Raw genomic sequence first — 17,569 nt, 5'->3', positions numbered from 1 at the left:
ACCTACATTATTAATTAAAGTTATTGAACACGTGTTTTCATCAGCATCATGTCCAAGACCAGTAAAGCTAGGAAAGTAGCTCGAGGAAGACTCACAGAGAAACTAAACAGAGTACAAGATGTGCGTGGTCGCCTGGAGGAGCAGTTGGGTTACTTAGATCAGTTAGAGGATGTCTATGGTAGTGTGATTGAAGAGGTGGCGGGTGGCCTTGAGACAGCAGTAGCAGGACTAGTCAAGAAGACAGAGACTCTTGTAGAAGGAATGAGAGACGTTTCCAATAGAACTGGGACCATTGTAACTGAGAAAAAGAAAGTTTTTGAAGACGTCATCCAAAAAGCAACAGCTGTGAGTTGATTAATGAAAGTGGGATGAATTTTTAATCTGATAATTGAACCACAGTCGTATTTCAAAACTACACTAATGAGCCTGGGTCACATGGGATTTATGATTTATGCATTTTATAGTGCATGCCCTGGGATATGTTCTTGTACATGTGTACATGACATGTTCCTTTATGTTAACATATTGTACACATGTACATGTACATGCACTCCCTGATGTGTAATATATTCACATGCACCTTTCTATAGTATTCTTCTGCAGCATCATATACTAGTATGCATTAGTATATTTCTTCTTTTAATAGTCTACAAGTTCAGCATTCCAACTGTTAGAAAACAAGTGCTCTAACATGACTCATCAGCAATATTCAACAGCTTCGCAGGATCTTGAAGATACTCTAATTGATGCCCTGACCCTGTTAGATGGGAGCTCGTATCAGTCACTAGGGGATAGTTTCAGAGAGATAACGTTCCAAGAGACATCAGTGATGAAGATTCATGATGAAGTACTTGGCCCTTTAGAAGGTATACAGCATGTGCATTGTATTTGTATCTTTATTGTCACAGTCTTTCAGAACTCAGATTTACATAATTTTATTATTACTTTTCAGTTAAAATAAAAGATTTAAAGGATAAGCTAGATACTCTAGCTATGAATGAAGAGCCACTCCATCTCTTGGCATTTGATGATGCTTCATGTACTGCATCAGAGTTTGGAGATACTGTAACGGAGTCCACTGTAATGGAGAACACAGTAATGGAGAACACAGTAATGGAGAACACAGTAATGGAGAACACAGTAATGGAGAACACAGTAATGGAGAACACAGTAATGGAGAATACAGTAATGGAGAACACAGTAATGGAGAACACAGTAATGGAGAGTACAGTAATGGAGAATACAGTAATGGAGTCCACTGTAATGGAGAACACAGTAATGGAGAACACAGTAATGGAGAACACAGTAATGGAGAATACAGTAATGGAGAACAGAGTTGTTGAGAACACGTTAGCACAAAGGTTTGTTAAGTAGTTTTTTGCAGTCTGTTTGTTAATACATTAATGGCATCAATATGAATGTATTTCCTTTTACAGAGATGATGCCCTAGTATTTGCTGACAGTATTCCCAGTCTTACTTTAGAAGTTGGTTCAGTTTTAAGAGTTGTTGTAGTGTCAATGGACAGTCTTACATCACTGACTGTACAGCCTGAGTGCAGTGACCTGATATTACTCTCTGAAACATTGAGGTATAAGTTTCACCTCCTATGGGATGCGTTTAAGTTTTGTTTCACTTTCCAGTGAGCTAGCATTGAATGAAGAGCTGACCCAGTCTGTAGCCTGCAGGGACTTCATGTCTAATTTAAAGGCTGGACAAGTTTGTTGTGCTAGATTCTCTGCAGATAGTTTTTGGTACAGAGGCAGAGTGTTAGATATTGCTTACAAAGGAAATGTCATAAACAAAGGTATATAGTTCATGTATAAAGTGAATTGTTATCATCCTTTGTAGTATCAGTTCAGTATGTTGATTATGGAAATAAAGAAGTCTTACCTCTTTCGTCACTTCTTCCATTACCTGTTCATCTTGCTGCTCTCCCAATTCAAGCCATTACCTGTTCCTTTAAAGGTCAAAGCAGTTTCCTTCAAGAGGCTTCCTTCCAGGATATCTCACTGACATTGATGGAATGGCTGGAGCGTGTTTTAATTGGTAAAGTATTAAAGGCTCAAATAGCCTCTTGCTCTACATCTGGTGATGTTCATATTTTTGCTGAACTTTATGCACCAACTAAATTATTTGTGAACGAGAAGTCGCTCTCCTTCCTACAAAATATGAAGCTTACCTTGCCACCACACTGGATCACCACTGATACAATTTGTTTGGAGTCACTCATTAAAGATATGTTATCATATAACATGACTGGCCAGTCTACTGCTACTAATGACATTAAGAATATGCCAGACACTGTAACTGCTCATCAGTCTCTGACCAGCAGCAATGGACAAGATACTACAACACATGATTCAACCCCATCAGTCTCTGTTGCTTCATCTCTTACTAATAATCAAGCTCCAATGAGACTGGCTCCTTCTTGGTCTAATATTCAAACTCCTTTTCCTTGCTCTGGGAGTCAAACTCATACTAGCCCAGTCCCTACTAGTACTACAGGAGTTACTAGTGACTGTCCAACACTTACTACTAGCCCAGTCCCTACTAGTACTGCAGGAGTTAGTGACTGTCTAACACTTACTTCCACTAGTGTACCTCCTTTAGGCCCAAGCAATGAGACTGATCCAAGACACAGTACGGAATATAACACAAGCTCAGCTACTCCTTCATTGAGTTGTTCTTCTGGGAGTCATTCTAAGGGTAGTAGCCTTGTTGAGATCAAGAAAGGTGAAATCAGAGTAGTTAATCCTCCATCGTCCGTGGTCATTAACGAGATCGAAGAGAGAGAGTCGTCAATTAAGCTGCAGGAGTATGATGATGAACAGAATCACTTGATATCGGATGAATCAAGTGAGGATCATTTAGTGTCAGATGAATCGATATTGGATGAGTGGGATCGATTAGTATCAAGTGAACGAGATCAATCAGTTGTACAGGATCTTTTGATATCAGATCAACAGGATCAGTTAGTATCGCATGATCAAAATCATTTGGTATTGGATTTACGGAATCACTTAGAGCAAGAACAATTAGTATCAAATCAGCAAGATCGGAATGTCTCAAATGAACATGATCAGTTAGCATTAGACAATCAGAATTCTTTAGTAGCTGCTCAATCAGGTGAAAAGAATCTTGAAGTATCAGAAGAACAGGATCAAGCAGATGAATATCAGGATCAGTTATCAAACCCTTCAGATTCTTCTGATATTCTAGCACATCCTGTTCCTAGTATAAAGCCTGTTCATAAAGTTGATTCCATTCCAGAGTCTGTACATAAAGTTGATTCCATTCCAGAGCCTGTTCATAAAGTTGATTCCATTCCAGAGCCTGTACATGAAGTTGATTCCATTCCAGAGTCTGTACATGAAGTTGATTCCATTCCAGAGTCTGTGCATAAAGTTGATTCCATTCCAGAATTTGTACATGAAGTTGATTCCATTCCTGAGTCTGTACATGAAGTTGATTCCATTCCAGAGCCTGTACATGAAGTTGATTCTATTCCTGAGTCTGTACATGAAGCTGATTCCATTCCAGAGTCTGTGCATAAAGTTCTTTCCATTCCAGAGCCTGTTCATGAAGTTGATTCCATTCCTGAGTCTGTACCTAAAGTTGATTCTATTCCTGAGTCTGTACATGAAGTTGATTCCATTCCTGAGTCTGTACATGTAGTTGATTCCATTCCAGAGCCTGTACATGAAGTTGATTTTATTCCTGAGTCTGTACATGAAGCTGATTCCATTCCTGAGTCTGTGCATAAAGTTCTTTCCATTCCAGAGCCTGTTCATAAAGTTGATTCCATTCCTGAGTCTGTACCTAAAGTTGATTCTATTCCTGAGTCTGTACATGAAGTTGATTCCATTCCTGAGTCTGTACATGAAGTTGATTCCATTCCAGAGCCTGTACATAAAGTTGATTCCATTCCAGAATTTGTACATGAAGTTGATTCCATTCCAGTGCCTGTTCATGAAGTTGATTCCATTCCTGAGTCTGTACATGAAATTAATTCCATTCCAGAGCCTGATGTTTATAAAGTTGATTCCATTCCAGAGTCTGTACATAAAGTTGATTCCATTCCAGAGTTTGTACATGAAGTTGATTCCATTCCTGAGTCTGTACATGAAGTTGATTCTATTCCAGAGCTTGTACATAATGTTGATTCCAGTCCTGAGTTTATACATCAAGTTGATTCCATTCCTGAGTCTGTACATGAGGTTGATTCCATTCCAGAATCTGTACATGAAGTTGATTCCATTCCCAGTATAGAGCATGAGGTTAATCCTGTTCCCAGTATACATGAGTCTGGTCATGATCCTGATGGTGTTAAAGAAGCTGAGGAGATTGAGGCATTGCTGTTAAGTATGGAGTGTTCTGTGATTGATGATGATTGTATCACTGATTCTAGTGATGATATTATACTCTCACCACCTCCTGATTTTATGTGTCAAGACTCACCTAATCCCACACTTGATCTAATGTCTGTAGCTCCTTTGGATGGTTCAGTGACTGAGGCTCCTGCTACAGTAGGTAATATTGACACTGTTAGTGAGTCATTCTCCTTTGTTGAGTATGGTCCTGCTGATGAGCTATCACTAGTTGTATCTTCAGTTGTATCTCCTTCTTGTTTTTATGCAGTGCCTTCAGATAATGCACAGTCACTGGAATCACTAGAAACATCATTATTATCTCACTACTCTGACCCAGTCAACTGTCATGTATTGAGTGAAGGACAGGTAAGAGTTGGGTCTGTTTGCTGTACAAAGTCAATGACTTCTGAGGGGCTTTGCTACTCCAGAGGAATCATACAGTCTATTCAGTGGAATCTTACTCATGATGAATCAGTAGCTGTTAATGATAGGGATCCTATTGCTACTGATATTAATCATCATGATTCAGTAGCTGTTAATAGTACTGATGGTGATCCTATTGCTACTGATGGTTCATCTCCAGTAACTGTTCATGTCTTTTGTGTTGATTATGGCTATAAAGCTGCTACTGGCCTAGAGTCTCTCTTTGTCCTTGAGGCTAGGTTTGCTGCCCTTCCTGTACAATGTATACCTTGCTCTTTGTCTGGTGTGCAACTCTCTACTAATGAGGATACTCAATTACTTGATCCTTGTTGTGGCATCACTGCTGTTACTGATTCACCTTCAAATGGTGAGACAGCTCTGGTTCATAATACTAGGTCTTGGTCAAATGAAGTGGTTCAGTATTTTGATGGATTAGTTCGGAATAAGTTATTGTTGGGTGTGGTTACTGATAAAGCTGGTGAGCTGTTATTGTAATCAATATTGCTGTCACTTATTATTAATTATTATCATTTTATTTCAGTTTCTGCTGGTTCCTGTATTGGTCCTGTTTATTTGGTATTACTTTACGATGAGGAAAAGAATCTTATTAATAAGAAATTAGCTAAAGCTGGACTAGCTCTGTTTACTGAAGGTTTGTATAGATTTAAACTACTATAGTGTGTGGGCGTTTTATCAAATTTTTAGAAACTGAAAAAATTTGTTAAAAAATATAATTTTAATTGAAATTTTTCTGGATTGTATAATTATATTATTTCTTCCAGGTGCTTCTAGTGATCGTGACTCAAGCAGTCCTGACGATGATGAGTTTTTTAATAACTGGAATCCAATGGTCACAGATTTTCTAAGTCAAAGGAATGTTATTGATATTGACGATGAAGACGTAGGATCAGCTCTTCTGGGATACAGTAAGACTGATGTATTAATGGTATAGTAAGACTGAGTATAGTATAATGAAGAGCCTTTCCTTCATTCAATGCCACTAGTGTCATTGTATTTTGTTATTCTAATTAGAGAGCACTAATAATAAGGTCTGTCGTTTCTATAATACACCACAAGGATGTTATGATGGTGACCGATGCAGATATCAACATGTCCATGAAGGTATGGCTGTTACAATGGTCTTAAACTTATACCATGTATTGTAATGAGTATTAGTAAATATGATACACTTTAGGTGGGGTTGAACAATGTCTGCAAGACACTTTCAAGTCTCCAGCAGTTCCTTCTCTCCCTCCTGTCGGGTCAATGATTATTGTTGTCGTGACAACCATCCAGTCAATTAATTGTTTTATGGTTCACATCATGGGGCCAGCTGAAGTCCTAATGAAAGGTTCGTCTAGTTAACATTAATTGAATTATTATTATTAATTATTATTACTATAATTATTTATTATTATTATTAAGTATAACAAGGGAAGAATATTATTAGTTTCAGATACATTTCACGACAGGTTCTAAAATACAAAGCAAGTACATTAGATCAAAGTTTCTGATGCTACAACAAGAAATGGAGTAAGCATGCATTGTCTAATGTACTGTCACATGTACATCATTTCCTTTTTAAAATTTCATTTTCTTAAGTAGCAAAATTTTATATAATATAACCCATGGTTTTTTCCCCAAAAAATTGCTCCGAATTCACCCCGAATTTTTATTACATTTTCTGATACATATTGATGTCCTTATGCTGTGTATAACGTTTGAGTCAATTCCGACTTAAATTTTTCGAGTTATGGCCATTTTAAGAAAATGCCAAAAATTTGAAAAATACCCAAAGCTATAGCCCATGATTTTTTTTCAAAAAATGGCTCCGAAATCACCCCAAATTTTTATTGCATTTTCTGATGCATATTGATGCCCTTATGCTATGTATAAAGTTTGAGTCAATTCCGACTTGAATTTTTCGAGTTACGGCCATTTTAAGAAAATGCCAAAATTTTGAAAAATACCCAAGGCTATAGCCCATGGTTTTTTCCAAAAAATGGCCAAAAATCACTCCAAATTTTTTTTACATTTTCTGATACATATTGATGCCCTTATGCTGTGTAGAAAGTTTGAGTCGATTCCGACTTAAATTTTTCGAGTTACGGCCATTTTAGAAAATGCCAAAATTCTGAAAAATACCCAAGGCTATAGCCCATGGTTTTTTTCCAAAAAATGGCTCTGAAACCACTCCAAATTTTTATTACATTTTCTGATACATATTGATGTACTTATGCTGTGTAGAAAGTTTGAGTCAATTCCGACTTGAGTTTTTCGAGTTACGGCCATTTTAAGAAAATGCCAAAATTTTGAAAAATACCCAAGGCTATAGCCCATGGTTTTTTTCAAAAAATGGCTCCAAAATCACTCCAAATTTTTATTACATTTTCTGATACATATTGATGTACTTATGCTGTGTAGAAAGTTTGAGTCAATTCCGACTTGAGTTTTTCGAGTTACGGCCATTTTAAGAAAATGCCAAAATTTTGAAAAATACCCAAGGCTATAGCCCATGGTTTTTTTCAAAAAATGGCTCCAAAATCATTCCAAATTTTTATTACATTTCCTGATACATATTGATGTCCTTATAAATTTATAATTTCATTTTGTAGTGAGTATTATAAGGAACAGGGGAGAGCTGCCCAGTCCTTCGTCCCTCCCACTATTGGTGAGTTGGTTGCTGTTTGGAGTGAGAGGGACAACCATTGGTACAGAGCCATTGCTAAGGATCAGCAAGGAGCTAGCATTGAGGTAAGTGTGTCATCATTCAGTCATTTACACCTTTTAATATTCTGCATACTAATGGTAGTGTCATGTCTTTTAATATCCTGCATACTAATGGTAGTGTCATGTTTTAATGTTCCTTTATTTTTGGAATTATATTTTCAGGTTTTTTACATTGATATTGGTTATTCTGAATTGGTTGATCAGGAAAGGATAAGGACTATAGCTCCAGAGTTTGTTCATTTGCCAGTTCAAGCAGTCGAATGTCAACTCTACAATCCTAACCTTTCAATGGAGAGCATGCCCACTGATAGAACCAAGTGTGTTAATTGTGTGCTTTTGTTATGTGCAATAATTAATGTTTTCTTAATTTAGGAAAATGTTTGAAGATTTAGTGAAGGATAGGCTACTCTTTGCTCGAGTGATGTGGAGGTAAGATAGTATTGTATCACTTATTGAAATTGCATGTCCTACTAGAAACAGTAATGGTATCCTTGGGGTTGAACTACATGATCTTCAGAGTACAGGAGTGTCACTGAATGAGACTATAATTGGAAAAGAGTTTGAGAATAAGAAGAATGGCCGCCCAAAGGAGAAGGTAAAGAAGAGATTGGCAGTACAACTGATGCCTGGTTAAATGGAGTTGGTCATCTTTTTATAAATGTACTTCTAAAATAGGTTGACTGTATTCTTTTGATTCTATTTAATCATTTCAATTTCAATAATGGCGTGAACCAATCACTTGCATGCTGATGGAAGGTAGACTAAAATAGTGAATAGAATCTCATTTATCAAAATTTGAGATGTACATAATAATAATAATAGTATTATAACACATGTACGTATATTAACTCAAAAATACTTAGCAACTAATAATTAGAGTGTGTCCACCAGCTGTTCATATTGCTGCATCAATGAGTGAGCCAGCACTAGAGACAAAGAAGAGGACAAAAAGGACCCACCAGGTCAAGAAAGATAACGGATAGCGATAGACTGAGAGATAAAAGACACCCCTAGCATCTCTCATCTTGTGAAATTGAGAACAGTCCAATATATCAAGGTAAGAAGATGAGATCAAATACAACAGCTGTATTGTAGTTAGGAAGATTACTGGACCAAAGTACTGAAGTGAAGCTCCTCCATAAAAACTGAAGATGCTTTTCACTTTCAGTTTAAAGTCTCCAACAGTTACTCTTGGCTTTGTAGACCTCAGGTTATTCAAACTGTCTTTAGCTCGAGCAAGGTATGTCTTCATGTGGAGCTGAAAGAGAGATAGTCTGAGACAACAAAGAACTATCACTAATAGAAATCGATAGACAGGATTAACAGGAATAGCATTGGGCGGGAGAGCCTCGTCGTTCCAGGCGATAGTTCTAAACCAAAGAGTGAGGGTAACCAATGGAAATATGTAATTAATATGAAGGAGTGTGCGTAACACTAATCCTTTGGAATCATTAACCGTCTCAAAATGAAGCTTTGTGTAATTAAGTACCGGAAACACAAGCACAAATCCAACATAAGTCCCAATAGATACAATCATTAATAAGTATAGCTTGAAAGGTACGTAACTTTCAACCGTTGCTCTGTCTATCGTATGAATATTGGTATTATTAATGACAGCTGGAGTGAGGGTGATCAATAGCCCATTAATGAAGTCAATGTATCCTAAATAAAGTTTGAAATCAAAGACACTTCCATCCAGTGGCAAGAAGGCCAGTATACAAACAAAGAGGAAAAGAGACAAAACAACTAAAGTAATTCTCTCCTTAGGAAGCTCTGATGACAAGTAGACCGTTGATAGTTTATAAAGTTGAATCAGCGTGTACATGAATATGAAACCAATCCACACACTGCTCATATTGACTTGTGAGCAGTGCCAAACCGGATTAAAAATGTACACAACAAAAGTAACCAAAGTCACAAAAAGGACGGCCATGAAGAGATCAAGTATCCACTTGCACTCCTTGTAGTAGAAGGTGAGGAGTATGACAGCATAGTTAATGGGCATTGGGGTCAATGGGATGGGGCCTATCCTTTTTAAGTAGAGGCTAGAGTCCAATGGCAGGGATTTGGGTATCTTTTTAGAAGTTTCTGAGTTGTGAGTGGCCACGTGAGATATGAGGATGGAATCCACAGGAACAGTGTAATAATGGAGGCCTCGAGTGAGGAACCAGCGACCAAAGGAGTAGTGGGGCCCTAGTTTATGTATGACGCTAGCTACAATCATTGTTAAAACGACATTAAACCCAAACAAGGCCATTCTTTCTATAGCTGGAGCTCCAAAGCACTACACGTGGGTAGGCGTGGCTTGTAGTAGGCGTGGTCTAATGTCTCCATGGCAACAATGGCCGATGAACAAAAGTCCTCTGAGCAAGAAGCAGTAGTTACATTACAGGCTAGCTCCGGGGCTAATGGAAGCAGCCATAAAGTTGGTATGTTCCTGAATAGCTATATCCTTATGTTGAGGTGTTTCTTTGCAGATATTCACACTGTGAATCCTGGTAACCCAGTCTTCTCCTGTGACAAGAGATTCACTAAACATGCTTCAAATCTAGTGACTGAGCCAAGTAAACACTCCAGAGTATCTTAAATGTACTTTATATTGTTCAGAAACACAAGAGAAAGCCACCAACATACAGCACCCAATGTACATGACTTCATCAAACACCTATGGGTCAGTGTTCCAATATGGTCAGCTCCAAGCTAAACAATTTCTTTTAGTTCTTTAGTACCGTCAGCAGAAACTTGCCCAAGCACCTTTCACGGGAAATCTCAAAAGTTTTCAGAAGTAAGAGATGCATAGTGTGACATTTAAAATGTCCTCCTCTTGTGAACTACAGCATTTAGCAAGAGCTGGGAATTACAGAAACAATTCATTCAACACGTCTTGTGAACGCAACGGAGTTATGTAGTTTAATATTATTATTATTATAAAAATAGAGTTTGTTGTATAAGAGGTAATATGGTTATGTTCCTTAAGTCAGACAGTACAGCCTAAATAATGGAAGAAGAAAGAATAAAATGATAGTATAGTTTACAGCTGGTAATTTGGGTATTATGTACATGCTCAATGGCGCATGGCCACAAATTTGCCAAATTAACTTCAAACCTCTATGTCTCCTGCTGATGATACTTGGAATAGACTCTTAGCACGAAACTCCATGATGGCTGCAGCAAGAACTATTCTTTGTATAAAACACTGCTGGTATGGAGCAATACAATGTCATTACCTGCTAATATTTCTAACGATTCATAACCTATTATAAAATCCCACAGTATGAATATCTGCTCTACCGATAAGTAACCAACAAAACCAGTCAGGAACCAAGGGAAAACTATCTTCAGCCTACAAAAACAACATAATATACTTAATCCTCCTAATAGTTACTGACGGATGTGATCCTATCAGAATGAGGTACTGAAATAGCTCAGGAATTCTTGATAACATCAAATTCTCAAACAGACAGCAGAGGCCAATGCTACCCTGTCACATACAGTGGAATGAAACAATCATAAATTTATTAATATTGAACCTTTTCTTTTGATGTGAGAATGTGCAATAGCGAAAAGTACCTATTTTAAAATTAACCTATACCTCCATTATCATACCATACCTTGAATACATGACTTTAAACATTGCATACAACTTCTCTGTATCTTGATACAAGTAGCAGAGAGGACCAACTAATAGTGAGATTCGTTATTAATGTAGGTACATGATATACTAACCAAGGATTGAAAACTTCCTATATGGTAATAAGTGATAGCTCCTTCTACCAAATGACTCACTCTGGTCTCTCAATAAGCAGAGAAGGACCTTTTATATTTAATAATAAATAATTCATCTTCCTCTTTCTCTCTCTCTCACTTGAACTAAGATGTCTTCAAATACAAAGAACTCCACGTCATTCATAGTGACAGTCTTAATGTCCTTTTGATACAATGCATGTACAGCCTAAGGCATACTAAGCATTGTACAGTATATACTTTAATTATTAGGTCATCTTGTAATATCCTATATCTTAAAACTTGAGTCTTTAAATTTTCAAGATGAAATGAATGCTAAAAAGAACCCCAACACCAATAATTATAAAAACAGATACCCAGAATGAATTACCTGAGGTAGGTTGATGTCAATGCCAAGTGCCATACTCCAAATGATGCTTCTGTGTTCATTGGTACATCCAACTCTACAGACTTGCAATGCTGAATGATAGAGTCCAGTCTTTATGACTACGAAATAAACTAATAATTACTGCATTGACTGTCCATGACAAGTTACTCGTTTCCACTGATGATGAGGATAATGCTACATGAAATAAATAATAATACTAATAATAATAATAATACTAACCTTCAAAGTCACTAGGATGAAGCTGTGAATATTGGTCCTTCTGTGTTTAAAATATTTAAAAATTAATGAGTAAAAATAGGTAACATACTAAATTAATTAATGATTTACAGTTCATGTGCAGTTTCACTAATCGACCTGTACTGACAGCTCTATAGTTAAGACAAGGAGAGAATGAGGGAGAGAGAGAGGAGTATATATTACTGATCAACTGAAGAGTTTGGATTAGTTATGTGTATGATAGAGTTAAGAATTTCTACATGTGTATACAGTGAATTTAACTGACTGTGATCTACAAATAAATAAATAAAATAAATAAATAAATAAAATAATAACGAACCATATTTCAGTGAACCTATTGATTGCCACTTTTTTCGCAATTGCTCACTTTCAGCTGACGTCCTCTTATTATTAATAAAACAATAAATAAAGTTATTATTATAATATTATACAGCTATACTTCGGCATAAAGAGGTAGTCCTGTTATTTTATGAAGTGCCTTTATTCCTCCATTTAGTCTGTCATGTAAATGTAGCTGAGCTTCTCTGACATATTCTAATGGTTCAAACTGATCATAGTCTGTGGGTAGGGGACCAATCGCTTGAAGTATAAATGGAGTTGTCTCAGATAATCTATTATTATCAATAATAATAATAATAATAATGATGATGATGATGATGAAGGAAGCTGACTACATTAAGGCCACGTTTACACTACTCCGCTCCACTGAATCCGAATAGTTTTTGCTATTACTGTTTTCAGGTGTTTACATTAGTCCAGCAGCTGCGTTTTCATTGGAACTTATAAGTATCCCCTTAGGTATTCGTGTCTCCAGATAAGTATCCATTTTCATGCGTTTTAGTGTAAACGAAACCCGTATCCGTGACTAACAGTCTCCGTTTTCTAATGAAAACGGAGTAGTGTAAACGTGGCCTAAGTATACTAAGTATACTATAAGAGAAGACAGTATATACACATAGAGGAGGGAGCCATAACCCAATGTACTCTCTTGTCAATAATGTTGTCTGCTTTGTTAATTCAATTGCTTTCCTTTTGTGTTACATTGTTATTGAACTGCGTGAAAACATTTTCATCTTTTGTGTTCATTCAGTTAGTACAATACAATAGTACAGGATACACGTACAGTTCATGTATAATTATATATATCTAGCAAGCAATACCTTAACTTCTCTATATAAACTGCATTCTTCAGAGCTACCTCAAGAGCTATGAAATAAGAAATAGTCATAATAGTTTCATAAATAACTAACAAGAGGTCTGTAGTGTTTTCCTTATAAATATCTCCAGTCCTTCAGCGTCACTTGGAAGTTCTCTAGCTGCAGCAACCTCTTTCCATATCTGTCCTCTCATATAAGACAGGACTCCATTGTCTGTAAGCCCTTTCTGTATCTCAGCAACAAAGTATGAATCCTCCATCATGCAAAGGAAAGAGGCGTGGCTGAAATATAGGGACCACACCTACTTCACTTCTCGCTCCTTTTCTTCAACACCATGTCTAGTAATAAAAGCGACACCTCTTCAATAAGTCCTGTCCCTTTAAAGGGGACAGGGACCTCTCCAGAGCCTGGGAGTGTTTCTTCCTCTCTTCCTGGTGGTAAAAATGGCGTCCCTCATATACCTCTAGGCCCGCTCGCCTCAGTAAAGTTAGACCCAACTGATCACCACACCATTAGTCCTACAGCACCTTCTCATAAGGCTGCCCGCCCTCTACCTGTTGAAGAAACCTCTAAGCCAGTGAGACCGGGCCGGGGGAGAATTTTAATTTATATTTAAATAATAATTATGTACATATACATAATACTTATTAATTTTTTATTATAATAATAATTATTTTTCAGAGTCCCAGACGAAATAGAAAGATGTCACGATTGCGTTTCACTTCACTGTCCTCATCTGCTTCAATAGAGGAAGACAGCTCAGGTGTGTGTGTGTGTACATGTATATTTGCAGTAATTATAATGTCATTATTTATTCATTTTATACATTATTTGATGGTCGTGTGGTTAGTCGTACAATACAGCTGGTATATTGTTTATTATTTTAAGTATTGGGGTTTGTTTTTGTGTAATGATACTGTGTAATATTAGCAGTGTATATTTATGATGTAGAGTCTGTATTATATTATCTGTTTCTTTGAAACATGTTTGAATCCATTCACTATGTCTAGCTTCTATAGAGGTGCCTTTAGTGTCCTGTTAGTTACAATCTGTCTTTAATTATTTCTATAACCACCAGCTGTACCTTCTAATGACTGTTGACAGTGTTTTGCTTTGTCCACATTTCATCTTTGTCTTCTCACTACATCTGTCTCTCTTCCCCCCCCCCTCTCTCTCTCTCTTAATTCTTTAGGTTCTTATTCTGACAGTTATTCATCAGATGATGAGAGTAATCCTAGAGATCAGCAGTTATCCAATTCAAATGGGTTCAGAGATTTCTGCATCAAAGACATTAACTTGGCATCTTACGGACGCAAAGAGATCGAAATTGCAGAAAAAGGTCATTTTAAATTATTATTATGTTTTGATCTGGTTCTGGTATTATTAGAAATGCCGGGTCTGATGCTTTTAAGAAAGAAAACTACGACCACGGGAGACCGACCTTTAAAAGGAGCTTGTATTGTTGGGTGTACTCACATCACTGCTCAGGCAGCTGTAAGGAACCGCCTTTTCTACTCCACGCACTAACCCTCACTCCCTCAGTAACCAGTGGTCCTTATAAATAGGATATGTAGTTTATGTACATGCATTTTAGATTTATTTATTTATTTATACATTTAATTAATTAATTAATTTATTTATTTATTTGTTAGGTTTTAATTGAGACCCTTGTGTCTTGTGGTGCTTCAGTTCGTTGGTGTGCCTGTAATGTTCACTCAACTCAAGACGAGGTTTCCATCCATTTAATTAATCATTTATTTCATTAATTTTATTAATTATTATTAATTACATTTATCAATAGGTTGCAGCTGCCTTAGCTGAAGCAGGCTATCCCATATTTGCTTGGAGAGGAGAGAGTGAAGACGACTTTTGGTGGTGCATTGACAAGTGTCTTGATGCTCCGAAATGGAAATGTGACATGGTAAACCACTCCTACCATCCCTTAGTCTAGCCCCTCCCACTCTCACTTTAGATTCTTGATGATGGAGGTGATGCAACTTGTCTTATGTTACAGAAGTATCCTGGAGCAGCTAAGTACATGAAAGGAGTTGTGGAGGAAAGCATCACTGGGATACATAGGTAGACACTGATGGCTCTACATCACTGTGTGCTGCTAAACTAATACACTGTACTATAATAGCATTCTAAATTGAATGTACTTGTACTTCATTTTAACTTCATTTCCTTAGGCTGTATCAGCTTTCCAAAGAGGGTAAGCTCCCAATGCCAGCTATTAATATTCATGACTCGGTTGTCAAGGTAACCATTGATTAATTAATTATTAGACCACACCCTCTTTTAGACCAAGTTTGATAATCTGTACAGCTGCAGGGAATCAGTGATTGACAGGTGATAATAATAATAATGATGATAATTAATTGTTGTTGTTTTCAGTTTAAAAAGGACAATGGACATAATGTTTGGTGGTAAAATTATTTGTGTTTGTGGCTATGGTGAGGTAAGTAGCAATGAATTTAAAATGAAAATGATTAATTTTATTAATTTTATTATTAATGTACTCCAGGTGGGGAAAGGTTGTTGTTCAGCCTTGAAAGGTTTGGGTGCTATTTGTTTCGTAACTGAAGTAGACCCAATCTGTGCACTCCAGGCATGGTAATCAATATACAGTACAGTATCCTGTTAACTGTAGCATCTTCATCATTAGTAGTGGTGGCCACTTAATGTACATGTATTTGTTGCTTTCAAGATGTTTTAATAAACTTGAACATTAAAATAATTTATAGTATCACATTCATTCTTGTACGTGTAGTATGGATGGCTTCAGAGTGGTGAGGCTAGAGGATGTTGCATCAACTGTTGACATTGTAATAACAGCCACAGGTACAGCCATACCATTGCAATGAATACACTGGTATACTGTATACTCTATACTGTATATACTGTATACTGTATATACTCTATTCTGTTTACTGTATACTGTATATACTCTATACTGTTTACTGTATACTGTTTACTCTATTCTGTTTACTGTTTACTGTATTAGGCACTAAACATGTGGTGAGGCGCGAGCACATGAATAAACTAAAGGACGGTTGTATACTGGCTAACATGGGGCACACTACGAATGAGATTGATGTCTCCTCGTTAAAGGATCTCAACAAAGAGAAGATCAGACCTCATGTCTCCCATATTATATGGCCTGATGGTAAAGCCATTATACTGCTGGCTGATGTGAGAATGATATATTGTGTGATTATTATACTGAGTTAATGTACATTAGGGTAAGCTGGTCAATCAAGTTTGTTCAAGAGTTCCTTCACTAGTCTTCTCAATCACTTCTGCTACTCAGGTCAATATACTGGTTAATATACTGGTCAATATACTGGTTAATATACTGGTTAATATACTGGTCAATATACTGGTTAATATACTGGTTAATATACTGGTCAATATACTGGTTAATATACTGGTTAATATACTGGTTAATATACTGGGTTAATATACTAGTTAATGTACACTGAATGATGAGATGTACATTGTAGCTTGGAAAATTGAAGTCGGAATCAGCTCAAACTTTCTACACAGCATAAGGACATCAATATGTATCAAAAAATGTAATAAAAATTTGGGGTGATTTCGGAGCCATTTTTGGAAAAAACCATGGGCTATAGCCTTGGGTATTTTTCAGATTTTTGGCATTTTCTTAAAATGGCCATAATTCGAAAAATTGAAGTCGGAATCAACTCAAACTTTCTACACAGCATAAGGACATTAATATGTATCAGAAAATGTAATAAAAATTTGGGGTGATTTTTGAGCCATTTTTTGGAAAAAACCATGGGCTATAGCCTTGGGTATTTTTCAGATTTTTGGCATTTTCTTAAAATGGCCATAACTCGAAAAATTGAAGTCGGAATGAGCTCAAACTTTCTACACAGCATAAGGACATCAATATGTATCAGAAAATGTAATAAAAATTTGGGGTGATTTCGGAGCCATTTTTTGAAAAAACCATGGACTATAGCCTTGGGTATTTTTCAGATTTTTGGCATTTTCTTAAAATGGCCATAATTCGAAAAATTGAAGTCGGAATGAGCTCAAACTTTCTACACAGCATAAGGACATTAATATGTATCAGAAAATGTAATAAAAATTTGGGGTGATTTCGGAGCCATTTTTTGAAAAACCATGGACTATAATAGCCTTGGGTATTTTTCAGATTTTTGGCATTTTCTTAAAATGGCCATAATTCGAAAAATTGAAGTCGGAATCAGCTCAAACTTTCTACACAGCATAAGGACATTAATATGTATCAGAAAATGTAATAAAAAATTGGAGTGATTTCGGAGCCATTTTTTGGAAAAAACCATGGGCTATAGCCTTGGGTATTTTTCAGATTTTTGGCATTTTCTTAAAATGGCCGTAACTCGAAAAATTAAAGTCGGAATGAGCTCAAACTTTCTACACAGCATAAGGACATCAATATGTATCAGAAAATGTAATAAAAACTTTGGGGTGATTTCGGAGCCATTTTTTGAAAAAACCATGGACTATAGCC

The 17,569-nt window shown here is 36.5% G+C and overlaps 5 protein-coding genes across 5 annotated transcripts; 3 read left to right on the top strand and 2 right to left on the bottom strand.

Moving 5' to 3' along the window:
- Nucleotides 1-27: 27 nt before the first annotated feature.
- LOC100640796 (uncharacterized) lies at nt 28-8,243 on the top strand. The gene is made up of 15 exons (XM_019996408.1): nt 28-345; nt 647-866; nt 953-1,361; nt 1,437-1,589; nt 1,642-1,805; nt 1,850-5,272; nt 5,336-5,446; nt 5,577-5,720; nt 5,827-5,916; nt 5,990-6,145; nt 6,267-6,327; nt 7,410-7,548; nt 7,687-7,841; nt 7,897-7,953; nt 7,999-8,243. Exons 1-15 carry the CDS (start codon nt 49-51, stop codon nt 8,156-8,158), a joined length of 5,739 nt encoding a protein of 1,912 aa, XP_019851967.1. The 5' UTR covers nt 28-48; the 3' UTR covers nt 8,159-8,243.
- Nucleotides 8,244-8,283: 40 nt separating this feature from the next.
- LOC105312755 (transmembrane protein 161B-like) lies at nt 8,284-9,819 on the bottom strand. The gene has a single exon (XM_011405641.2). The coding sequence runs from the start codon at nt 9,779-9,781 to the stop codon at nt 8,420-8,422; it is 1,362 nt and encodes a 453-aa protein (XP_011403943.1). The 5' UTR covers nt 9,782-9,819; the 3' UTR covers nt 8,284-8,419.
- Nucleotides 9,820-9,832: 13 nt separating this feature from the next.
- On the top strand, nt 9,833-10,447 carry LOC105312748 (UPF0691 protein C9orf116 homolog). The gene is made up of 5 exons (XM_011405623.2): nt 9,833-9,953; nt 10,002-10,088; nt 10,132-10,195; nt 10,243-10,309; nt 10,362-10,447. The coding sequence occupies exons 1-5, from the start codon at nt 9,857-9,859 to the stop codon at nt 10,431-10,433; spliced, it is 387 nt and encodes a 128-aa protein (XP_011403925.1). The 5' UTR covers nt 9,833-9,856; the 3' UTR covers nt 10,434-10,447.
- LOC100632412 (TBC1 domain family member 19-like) lies at nt 10,394-13,328 on the bottom strand. Its single transcript, XM_011405624.2, has 18 exons — nt 13,144-13,328; nt 13,054-13,099; nt 12,333-12,504; nt 12,213-12,276; nt 12,077-12,164; nt 11,964-12,024; nt 11,876-11,915; nt 11,804-11,830; nt 11,639-11,754; nt 11,509-11,583; nt 11,390-11,452; nt 11,251-11,338; nt 11,136-11,205; nt 11,055-11,094; nt 10,914-11,005; nt 10,752-10,867; nt 10,631-10,701; nt 10,394-10,515 (listed from the first exon to the last, which is right to left on the bottom strand). Exons 1-18 carry the CDS (start codon nt 13,310-13,312, stop codon nt 10,450-10,452), a joined length of 1,464 nt encoding a protein of 487 aa, XP_011403926.2. The 5' UTR covers nt 13,313-13,328; the 3' UTR covers nt 10,394-10,449.
- A 34-nt stretch (nt 13,329-13,362) lies between these two features.
- Nucleotides 13,363-16,562, top strand: LOC100640668 (adenosylhomocysteinase 2-like). The gene is made up of 14 exons (XM_003386560.2): nt 13,363-13,627; nt 13,732-13,813; nt 14,243-14,389; nt 14,438-14,544; nt 14,703-14,780; nt 14,852-14,971; nt 15,023-15,129; nt 15,240-15,309; nt 15,353-15,399; nt 15,445-15,508; nt 15,575-15,663; nt 15,821-15,891; nt 16,055-16,242; nt 16,292-16,562. Exons 1-14 carry the CDS (start codon nt 13,385-13,387, stop codon nt 16,508-16,510), a joined length of 1,632 nt encoding a protein of 543 aa, XP_003386608.1. The 5' UTR covers nt 13,363-13,384; the 3' UTR covers nt 16,511-16,562.
- The last annotated feature ends 1,007 nt before the right edge of the window (nt 16,563-17,569 follow it).

The sequence above is a fragment of the Amphimedon queenslandica genome, unplaced genomic scaffold, assembly GCF_000090795.2.
Source record: "Amphimedon queenslandica unplaced genomic scaffold, v1.1 AMPQUscaffold_13411, whole genome shotgun sequence".
In the NCBI taxonomy this organism is placed as follows: Eukaryota; Metazoa; Porifera; class Demospongiae; order Haplosclerida; family Niphatidae; genus Amphimedon; species Amphimedon queenslandica.
This window is presented reverse-complemented; position numbering and strand designations above follow the sequence as displayed.

Bases quoted from the DNA above. Each gene is read 5' to 3' on its own strand.
- LOC100640796 (XM_019996408.1), top strand. From the start codon at position 49: ATGTCCAAGACCAGTAAAGCTAGGAAAGTAGCTCGAGGAAGACTCACA. The intron at 7,549-7,686 runs GTAAGTGTGTCA...TTATATTTTCAG, and splicing joins AGCAAGGAGCTAGCATTGAG to GTTTTTTACATTGATATTGG. The intron at 7,954-7,998 runs GTAAGATAGTAT...ATGTCCTACTAG, and splicing joins TTTGCTCGAGTGATGTGGAG to AAACAGTAATGGTATCCTTG.
- LOC105312755 (XM_011405641.2), bottom strand. From the start codon at position 9,781: ATGGCCTTGTTTGGGTTTAATGTCGTTTTAACAATGATTGTAGCTAGC.
- LOC105312748 (XM_011405623.2), top strand. From the start codon at position 9,857: ATGGCAACAATGGCCGATGAACAAAAGTCCTCTGAGCAAGAAGCAGTA. The intron at 9,954-10,001 runs GTATGTTCCTGA...GTTTCTTTGCAG, and splicing joins TGGAAGCAGCCATAAAGTTG to ATATTCACACTGTGAATCCT. The intron at 10,310-10,361 runs GTAAGAGATGCA...TGTGAACTACAG, and splicing joins AATCTCAAAAGTTTTCAGAA to CATTTAGCAAGAGCTGGGAA.
- LOC100632412 (XM_011405624.2), bottom strand. From the start codon at position 13,312: ATGATGGAGGATTCATACTTTGTTGCTGAGATACAGAAAGGGCTTACA. The intron at 11,916-11,963 runs GTATGTTACCTA...TTTTAAACACAG, and splicing joins GTAAATCATTAATTAATTTA to AAGGACCAATATTCACAGCT. The intron at 11,339-11,389 runs GTGAGAGAGAGA...TAAATATAAAAG, and splicing joins TTGAAGACATCTTAGTTCAA to GTCCTTCTCTGCTTATTGAG.
- LOC100640668 (XM_003386560.2), top strand. From the start codon at position 13,385: ATGTCTAGTAATAAAAGCGACACCTCTTCAATAAGTCCTGTCCCTTTA. The intron at 14,781-14,851 runs GTTTCCATCCAT...ATTTATCAATAG, and splicing joins TTCACTCAACTCAAGACGAG to GTTGCAGCTGCCTTAGCTGA. The intron at 14,972-15,022 runs GTAAACCACTCC...CTCTCACTTTAG, and splicing joins CGAAATGGAAATGTGACATG to ATTCTTGATGATGGAGGTGA.